Genomic DNA, 10,607 nt, shown 5'->3' on the forward strand with positions numbered 1-10,607 from the left:
TTTTCTTCCCCATAAAATTTGCAAATTTCAGATAACTGAAATTGCCCTATAAAGTAACAGACCAGGTATATGGTACTGGTGGCAAGTAATGCAAATTTACAGGAATCTGCTTCAGTAAAACTGCTAATGAATATCAATATTGTCACTGGATTAAGAGATCACACTTCAACTAAGTAGTGTTGAGTGTAACATAATATTAGAAGATTATATATGTGACATTTCATAGCTGTTGAATGCCCAGCTCCACATTCGAGAGCTGGAAAATCATCTCTAAATTGATGAAATGCTTCCAACATGAAAGCACTCAAAAAAGCTTATTAGATAGGATTAAACTTGTAACATGCAAACAACTGTAGCTAAGTCTGAAAGTTGCTTGAAAATAGGTCTGAAATTATTCAGGTTAAAATCTAAAATGAAGATAATTCACCCTATAGGGTGTGTGTCATGCAGTACTGTTTGTTAACTTTGATGCCAAGGGTTCCATTTTACATGCAGAAATAGAACTCCGCTGCAAACATGTATTTAGGGAATATAAATGTTGAGTGTATTGGAGAAATTCAGGTGAAATTGAGGAATTGAAGTTTCCAAAGACAGACCAATTTATATTTTAAGATACTACAGCAGGAAGACTTACACTATCAGCCGATTTTATATTTTTATCTATACACCAGGTTCCTAGTTGGAATTTCTTAGTTATGCCTGTACCTACCATTCAGTCTGACCATTTCGGTGGACAGAAGGGAGAACCTATGCCATAATTTTGAAGTATTTTTGTTTTCAGCGACATCCTATAAAACCAATGGCATATTTATGGTACACCAAGCTATTAGGTCATTCATGTGATCCTGGCCAGAGTACAGATCTTGCTTAAAGGATGCAGTACAGTACCCACTTTCTTAACCCAAGTGCCAGAATTCAAACACTTATTGGGAAAACCTCTAATTTAGAAAGTTGAAAATACCCACCTGAAAAAATTGCTTAAAATCAGTGGAAACATAGGATCAATGCTCTTACAGCATAATGGAGTGTGACACACTGGTACATCAACCAAATGCACCAAACAGTAGGATAAAGGTTAGCACCCGTATATTCTCATATACAGTAAATTATTGATAACAGGCTTTTTCTTGGAGGTATTGGGCAGGGGTGGTGTTTGAATACAGTCTTGTTGAACCTTTTGTAGCCACTTCAAGAGTAGCATTCACTCAAGTCTGGAGGCAATGCACATGCCTTCTTGGTCAGAAAAGGCTTCCCTGGTGATTTACTGGGTAAAGGCACCTCCGACCGGAGCTGATTGCAGAGCGAAGAGGAGGAGATGCACAATTGGCCACAGCATCAGCCCTGGGCCAGGGAGGAGATCAGTCACAGCCCCCGTTGCAGATTGCTATCTAGTGCCCCACTGCTGGTAATTAGTGCCGGGTTGGGCTTGCATACACTGTCCAGGCTCACAAATGAAAAATGGCCATTTGGGTGAAGTGCCTTAAAGCTGCCTGCACAACCACATTGGAGTCTTCAGAAGACTGAAAAAAAATTGGGGACATATAAACTTGCAGCCCATAAAAGATACAAAAGTTTAAAAACAGCTACCCAAATTGTGCAACCACTCCGGTTGTCTTTTTTTAAAATTAAGTATTCCCAACTATCGCCCCTCCACTTTGGAAAGCATCGATTTCCTGCTGGTCCAGTTCTATAGGTGCATTACCTTTTCCAAATTAACATTTAAAGTGCCCTTGACCATAATCATCACAGCCAAATCCAATCCTGTCCTCACAGCGCAGCAGCGGGAAGCAGCAGCCATGAAGACCCGCTTTGGCACGTCGCCCGGCAGCTCCTCGTCGTGAATTTCTGTTTCGGACTAGGAGGGGGGGAGCCGGGCATGGCGGTTGGAGGCCGGACGTGAGTGAGAGAGGCAGGCCCCGGCCCGTTGCAAATTTGAACCGGCGACAGTGCGGGAAGCTCGCAGTTCGAGGGGAAGGAGGGAGAGCCGGGCATGGAGACCTGAGGCCAGACGGTGAGCATGAGAAGGACACCACATTGTGGAGCCGGCAACAGGGAGGAGGAGTCCACGGAGACGGAGATCGCGTTCCCACTGCCATTAGACGCAATTGAATTGACTTTTACTGAACATGGCGCTGTAGAATAGCGATGTGTCTGAGAGCTCCCACAGCCTATTGTGGAGATGATCGGGGAGTAAAAACATTCCATTGTATTAATACATATGGCAAATAAAATTGATTTGATTTGATACCCACATACTTGCAATTCCATCTGGAGCTGGAATCCTGACCAATTTTAACAATCCCCAACTCCAGCAGCCTCTAATTTTCCACTCACCTTTTCCTTCCTCACCAAACGTGCTCTGCCAGGCTTCTGTTTCCAAAAGACAATTAGTGCTTCGCCCGAGAGATGCTTCAGGATTGAGGAAGAGGCCAACCAGCATTTTGTGTTAATGCACTTGCAGTATTCCAGCCACTTGGAGCCAGACTGACCTACCTACCTCGGTACTCAAAGGCAAATGGAATGTTGGCCTTTATTTCAAAGGGGTTGGAGTATAAAAGCAGGGAAGTTCTGCTACAACTGTACAGGGTATTGGTGAGACCACACCTTGAGTACTTCGTACAGTTTTGGTCTCCTTATTTAAGGAAGGATATACTTGCATTGAAGGCAGTTCAGAGGCGATTCACTAGGTTGATTCCTGAGATGAGGGGGCTGACTTATGAAGAAAGTTTGGGCCTATACTCATTGGAATTTAGAAGAATGAGAGGTGATCTTATTGAAACATATAAGATACTGAGGGGGTTTGACAGGGTAGATGCAGAGAGGATGTTTCCCCTCGTGGGGAAATCTAGAACGCGGGGGCATAGTTTTAGAATAAAGGGTCGCCCTTTTAGAACCGAGATGAGGAGCAATTTCTTCTGAGGGTCATACATCTGCGGAATTCTCTGCCCCAGAGAGCCGTGGAGGCTGGTCAGTAAATACATTTAAGGTGGAGATAGACAAATTTTTGCAAGATAAGGGAGCGAAGGGTTATGGGGAGTGGGCAGGAAGTGGCTTTGAGCCCAGGATCAGCCATGATCTTATTGAATAGCGTAGCAGGCTCGAGGGGCCAAGTGGCCTATTCCTGCTCCTATTTATGTTCTTATGTACAGATAACCTAGAACAATGTTGGAGCAGAGAAGATTACACTTGTATTTCAGCTCCAACTGAAGAAATTTCTTGGGATTTGGTTCACTCACAGATCACCAGAACTGTACATCCAACCTCTTGCTCACCAAGATAGTCTTGCCACATCTTTTGATTGCAGAACTGGCCAGAGAAGACTGGTTCACCCAGAGTAGAGTTGGGCAAACCTGGGACCTGCGCCTGTCTCCACAAAACGGCATACATGGTTACTTTTTAAAAAATCTAATTTTCCTCCTACTTCTCCCTGGAGGTGCTATCAATTGCTAGAGTACAGTTGCACAGATGATTGCACAAAACACCCAAGCAAACCAAGAAACTAAGTGTTGGCATTGTGGGAGTATCTTAGCTGAGCAGGATCCTGTTGTCACCGAACAGTGAATTTTCCAGCAGGGTCACTGGACATCAGTCAAGAGTGGGAACCCTGGCTGGTCGTTGCTCCCGTTAAGCCAGGGGTGCCGAGGACAATTGCACTGCCTCTATCAGCACCTCAACCGAGATCATTTAACTCAACACAAAACCGGAACTAAACTTGGGTCCTTCCTTGTCTACAAAAGCCATTTGCTAAAAGGACTGAGCTTTTTTAAAATTCATTCATGGGATGTGGGAGTCGCTGGCAAGGCCAGCATTTATTGCCCATCCCTAATTGCCCTCGAGAAGGTGGTGGTGAGCCGCCTTCTTGAACCGCTGTAGCCCGTGTGAAGCTGCTCCCACAGTGCTGTTAGGGAGGGAGTTCCAGGATTTTAACCCAGCCAGCGACGACGAAGGAACGGCGATATATTTCCAAGTCAGAATGGCGTGTGACTTGGAGGTGGTGGTGTTCCCATGCGCCTGCTGCCCTTGTCCTAGATGGTAAAGGCCACGAGTTTGGGAGCAGCTACATAATGCAATGGGAATTGGGACACCTCCCTTTTCAACCTCACTACACAGCCTCAAGAATGAACTGATGAGAGTTATGAACCAGGCAATCACAACAAGACAGGCTAGATTGAGAAGAGGCTTCAGAGACCTGAGTTCGTACTTATTTTATGAAAGTCTCAAAGTACGAGGGAGAACAGAATAGAAAGATACGTGGATAATGCGAGATGAAGTAGTGAGGGAGGAAGCACGTTTGGAGCATAAGCACTGGCACAGACCAGTTGGGCCAAATGATGTTTCTGTGCTGTAAATTTTTTGGTATATTACAAGAACCGTATCCTCCTCCCCATTCTTTTCTCTTGAACTGCAAATCATTCCATTATTCAGGTCGATATCTATTTGATGACACTGAGCAGTTGAGGGAAATTTGGCTCAGGACTGAGGAAGTTGACTGGTTTAATAAGTTTCAACTCATGAACTGTGATGCTGAAACAAACACCACCACAGTAATAAGCAACTCAAATATTCACCAATTCCTGCTTCATTGTTGAGCAGCCTTCAATATTCCTGTATTAACTCCAAACTACTAAAATAAAATATTTGAACTCAATTTATAATTAGAATAAATTTGGATATACAGGACAGTATTTTGTCAAGGCACGGGCTTTTCACCCGATTCCTCTTGGCTGGAGTAGACTCCAAGACAAATTAAGTTGGAGGCAGAATGACTATTCTGCATGGAGCCACAGAGACAAACATTTTGGCATTAACCAGCAATTGGAGGCCACAAGGGTTGCTGGTAATGGGAAGTAGAAAACATCACTGTTAGAATTGAGAGTTATCTTCTACTGTTGCATTTAGGCACATCGATCAGGACAGAATAGGGCAAGCTTTAATCTGCACAAGCTGTGCTACACCTGACCCAGGAACATCCAGTACGGCAAGTAAGTCCCTAACACCCGATGACAAAATTCACACTCCCACCTTCAACAATAAAAATTTAACAACTTAGGTTACTCAGTTGTCTCCTGCATCCTTTCTTCTCCTAGGATCTATTTTGTGTAGGACTTCAATTTTATGTCCCACCCTCCACCTAGCAGCACCTAAACTTTCTAACTTGCAATTTTTAAAAAACCTTTTACTCACCTTCTTTCTTCTTCCCCCCCCCCCCCGGAATCCCAATGTCCAATTGGATGGAGGAAGCAGCTCATTGACCAAAAATGGCTTTAATTGACCAACTCAAAAGCTGTAACAGGTAGTCACATTGATGCGGTTGAGGCAATCAACTCAATCTTCGCTGTATTTTGATATATGGCAAACACAATATAGGTTCTGCTAGCAGGTAAACCTCCGCCTTGTCAGCACCTAACAAGTAGCCTCATGAGGGGTTAAGGTTGATGATGCCTTGTGTTACTTGCTATTATCATGTACCTGTAGCCACGTGTTTAGCAAAATATAAAAAATGAAAACATTGATATACTAACCTTTTTAAATCTGATATCTTTCCTCAGAATTTCTAGAATTATACACTAAGGCTACTCACTTACCCAAGCACTTATTAGCGAGCTGTCAAATACTATGCACTTATAGCAAGAAACCAGAAAGATACATTACCTACAATTGTTGAGGCATCTCAAATAAGCTCATTGCAGTGAAAAAAATGTCAGTGAAAGTCTTCAATGTATTTCACTGAAATGCCCAATGTACTTTTATGAAGACATGAAATTAAAATGGTTTCTAACATTAAAATGCAGCACAGCCCAAATGTTACTTGACCACAAAGTAACTCAACTCAAAATAACCAGATATGTACACATTATTCAAGTAACTGTGCAAATCAAATATAAATTGAGAATTCACTACCTAAAATGTACTAGATAACATTAACCATCAATAAAATAGAAGACTGCTGCAATCTTAGCATGGATCTGACGAGAAACTAACCCCATCAATAAAACTTGCAAACAAGCTCAAAAATGTACCCATTACCAGCGGGCCATGTCGTTACAATAAAATAGGAAAACAGTGCATTTGAATTTTAAATCTTAAAAGGCTTCCTTGGCCAGATATTCCATTAAATGCAATAGATTAGGATACATTTCTACAAATAAATGTGGAGCTCCACACACACAGTAGTTAACAGGTTACCATTTGATTAATTTCCGTAAATAGCAATTAAGAAATAGAAGTAGACAAAAAAAATTATAGAACATAGGAACAGGAGGCGGCCATTCAGCCCCTCGAGCCTGTTCCACCATTCAATGAGATCGTGGTTGATCTGTGACCTAACTTCATATACCCACATTTGCCCCATATCCTTTTGGTTAACAAAAACCTATCAGATTTAAAATTAACAATTGATCCAGCATCAATTGCCATTTGCGGAAGAGAGTTCCAAACTTCTACCACCCTCTGTGTGTAGAAGTGTTTCCTAATTTCACTCCTGAAATGTCTGGCTCTAATTTTTAGACTATGTCCCCTCATCCTAAACTCCCCAACCAGCAGAAATAGTTTCTCTCCATCTACCCTATCTGTTCCCCTTAATAGATGTGATGATCCTTATTCATGATAGCAATTCCTAAATTGTGCGGATCATGGGGGCAATATTAAAATATACAAGAACATAAGAATTCGGAGCCTTACGGCCTGTTGAGCCTTCTCAGCCATTCAATAAGATCATGGCTGATCATCTGCCTCAACTCCACTTTCCCGCCCTATCTCCATATTGCTGATTCCGCATGAGTCCAAAAATCTATCTATCTCGGCCTTGAATATACTCAACGACTCAGCATCCTTTGGGGTAGAGAATTCCAAAGATTCACAACCCTCAAGTGAAGAAATTCCGCCTCATCTCAGTCTTAAATGGCCGACCCCTTATCCTGAAACTATGCCCCCTAATTCTAGACTCTCCAGCCAGGGGAAACAACCCCTCAGCATCTACCCTGTCAAGCCCCTTCAGAATCTTCTTTGTTTCAATGAGATCACCTCATATTCTTCAGTGTATCGGCCCAATCTACTCAATCTAAAACAGAAATATATATAAATATTGTAAGATGCAAGGGGTGTGAAGGGTTTATAATGCATTCAATGCCTTGGCATGTTGAGTTTGCAATGTGTTTTATGCAGTGGTAGAATCATAGAATGGTTACAGCACAGAAGGCAGCCATTCGGCCCATGCCGGCTCTCTGCAAGAGCACTTCAGCTAGTCCCATTCCCCCCCCCCCACCCCCTGCAAATTTCTTTCCTTCAGAATATGTTTTATGCAGTGGTATGATGAGTTTGCAATATATTGTATGTATATTTAATACATAACAATCTACTCAATCTAAAAGAGAAATATAAGATGATGTAATTGGGGGGGGGGGGTGTGTGAAGGGGTTTGCAAGGTCTTTAATGCAGGGGTATGATGAGTTTGCAACGTGTTTAATGCATGTGTTTCAACAAGCTACTAAACCTAAGAAATATATAGAAATATTTGCAGATGCAGAGGGGCGTTAAGGGTTTATAATGTGTTTAATGTAGTGGTATGATGAGTTTGCAATATATATTGTATGTGTTTAAATAACAATCTACTCAATCTGAAAGAAATATTATGATACAATGGGGGGGGTGGGATGGAGTTTGCAACGTCTTCAATGCATATGTTTGAACAGCAATCTACTAAACCTAAAAGACAAATATTTGCAGATGCAGAGGGGCGTTCAGGGTTTATAATGTGTTTAATGCAGAGGTATGAGGAGTTGGAATTAAAAACCCTCGCCCCCTTGGGCCGGTGTGTGGGAGATGGGGGAGGAGGAAGAGGAAGCGGATTAAAGCGCGGAGACCAGGCCGGGGCCTGGGGCCGGCAACGTGCGCTCAGGGCGGCCCCTCGGCCCAGCCCCGGGCCCCAGACCGCCGCTTCCCTTCCCGTCAACCCAACTTGAGCGGAAACCCAGCCCCTGGGGCGCGCGCTGATTGGCTGCGGCCGCCCGGCCCCGCGCTCCCATTGGCTGCGGCCGCCCGTCACTCAAGCGGAGGGCCGGCATCCGGCAAGCGAGTTAGGCTGCGCTCGCTCCCCGCCCGCTCGGCGGCATTTTCCGTCTGGCGGTGAAGGCCTCGAATTAAAAAAATATAAAACCAAAAGGAGATTAAAAAATAAAACCTCCACCTTCTCCCACCCACCGCAATCATTAAAACAATCGCCTTCCTCTTTATTTATTTTTTCTCACCCCATTCAAAAATAAACACTGACCAAATTCTCAACAGCCGCCTGTTCCAGAAACTTCTGCGCTGCTTCCAGCTCATTGCGATCTAGGGGGAAAAAATATTAAATCATGAATAAAAGGCGAAGATTGAAAGATAAAACGCCAGAGGGAAAAAGGCGAGAATTGCCCCTTACCTGGAGAGACGGTTTTCTCTAAGATTGTGATAAGCTCCATATTTACGAATCTCATGTGGGAAACAACCAGGATTTTTTCCCCCCCCTTCAAGCAGAAACGGCCATAAATGGTTCTGTTTCACTGATTGTGTTGTTTTTTATCTCAGGGGTTTGAGGTGTTTTATTCACCGGGGTTTTCTCCCTCTCTCTCGCTCGCCCGCTTCCCCCTCACGCCTTCGCCCGGCTGCGCAAAAAAAGCCGAGTCCGGCCGGCGGCGGAGCGATATAGCTCGAGGGCCGCGCGGCGGGACCGCAGCACCGCCCGAGCCGCCTCACTCACTCAAACCCCGCCCCGCCATCTACCGCCGCCGCCCGCCCATTGGTCGGGCGGCCCGGCTTGACGTCACACGCTCAAGGGCCGGCGCAATCCGATTGGTCGGGAGGCTCGCTCTCCCGTACCCCACCTCCCCCACAACCGCCGCCATCTAACGCGCCGTCTGATTGGTCGAGCGGCTCCCCTTCAACTGCCGCCGCGATCTAAGGCGGAATCCGATTGGTCGAGCGGCTCCCCCTCAACGGCCCTCGATATCTAAGACGGAACCCAATTGGTCGAGCGGCTCTCCTTCAACCGCCGCCGCGATCTAAGGCGAAATCCGATTGGTCGACCGGCTCCCCCTCAACCGCCCTCGATATCTAAGGCGGAACCCAATTGGTCGAGCGGCTCCCCTCAACCGCCGCTATCCAACGCGTCGTCTGATTGGTCGACAGGCTCACACACCCTCCCCGCCGCCATCACGTCGCACGCTCAACCGCCACCGCTATCTAAGACGGAATCCGATTGGTCGAGCGGCCCAGCCGCTGCCTTCAACCGGCACCAAATTTTCAAAATCGGGAAATGTCGCCCCGTCTCCCTTTAGGTTTTGAGGGGGATATTTTTCCGCCCCACCCCCGCGCCCTTACTCCGAATGATCTCCTGTCGAATTTTATCAACGAACCCAAAGTCCTGAGGGGTTTGGCGCCGGACGCTGCTCCGCCAATCTGGACCAATCAGATCGCGCGTTTCATTCGAGCGCCTCTTCCCTCCATTGCTGCCACTCAAACCTAATTTCACCGAAATACTCCTCTGCTAACCGTGCGAGCAATCATAACACGGCGAAACCTAAAATTTTATCCATATCGGTTGCATTCGCGGGCTTTTAAGAAATGTTGGGTGAATGGTTTTTAAAGTTGGGGACTATTTGCAGAGGGCGGAAGTAGACCCGGCTGCTCCTGTGAGTGCGGCGGCTCCCATTTGAACTTCCCGCCCATTTCCAGGGAGCTTGTTGGGAATCTCCGCAAAAAACATCGCAAACCCCAGAGCATCAATCCTCACCCAACATCCCACCCCAGAGCAGCAATCCTCACCCAACATCCCACCCACCCCAGAACATCAATCCTCACCCAACATCCCACCCGCCCCAGAGCAGCAATCCTCACCCAACATCCCACCCACCCCAGAGCAGCAATCCTCACCCACCCCAACCCAGAGCAGCAATCCTCACCCACCCCAACCCTAGAGCAGCAATCCTCACCCACCCCAACCCCAGAGCAGCAATCCTCACTCAACATCCCACCCACCCCAGAGCAGCAATCCTCACCCACCCCAACCCAGAGCAGCAATCCTCACCCACCCCAACCCTAGAGCAGCAATCCTCACCCACCCCAACCCCAGAGCAGCAATCCTCACTCAACATCCCACCCACCCCAGAGCAGCAATCCTCACCCACCCCAACCCAGAGCAGCAATCCTCACCCACCCCAACCCTAGAGCAGCAATCCTCACCCACCCCAACCCCAACCCCAGAGCAGCAATCCTCACTCAACATCCCACCCACCCCAGAGCAGCAATCCTCACCCACCCCACCCCACTCCAGATCATCAATTCTCACCCACCCCAGAGCATCAATCCTCACCCACCCCAGAGCATCAATCCTCACCCACCCACCCCAGAGCATCAATTCTCACCCACCCCAGAGCATCAATCCTCACCCACCCCAGAGCATCAATCCTCACCCACCCACCCCAGAGCATCAATCCTCACCCACCCACCCCAGAGCTGGAGTCCCCACTCACCCACCCACCCCAGAGCTGCTTCCTCACCCACCCACCCCAGAGCTAGAGTCCCCACTCACCCACCCATTCTCACATCAAAACTTGTTCTGCACAACTTTCCCT

General features: G+C 46.5%; 1 protein-coding gene across 1 annotated transcript in view; it reads right to left on the reverse strand.

Annotated features, from left to right (window-relative positions):
* kpnb1 (karyopherin (importin) beta 1) overlaps nt 1–8,745 on the reverse strand; it is a 42,923-nt gene extending 34,178 nt beyond the window's left edge. The window contains exons 1-2 of the mRNA XM_085966182.1: nt 8,417–8,745; nt 8,270–8,328 (exon numbers count right to left, since the gene is read on the reverse strand). Coding sequence (XP_085822308.1) covers nt 8,270–8,328; nt 8,417–8,471 — 114 coding nt within the window. The 5' untranslated portion in view covers nt 8,472–8,745. The remainder of the gene's footprint in view (nt 1–8,269; nt 8,329–8,416) is intronic.
* Between the last annotated feature and the right edge of the window lie 1,862 nt (nt 8,746–10,607).

Source organism: Somniosus microcephalus, chromosome 24 (assembly GCF_052327205.1).
Source record: "Somniosus microcephalus isolate GS21.2 chromosome 24, FLI_Smic_1.0, whole genome shotgun sequence".
NCBI classification, from domain to species: Eukaryota; Metazoa; Chordata; class Chondrichthyes; order Squaliformes; family Somniosidae; genus Somniosus; species Somniosus microcephalus.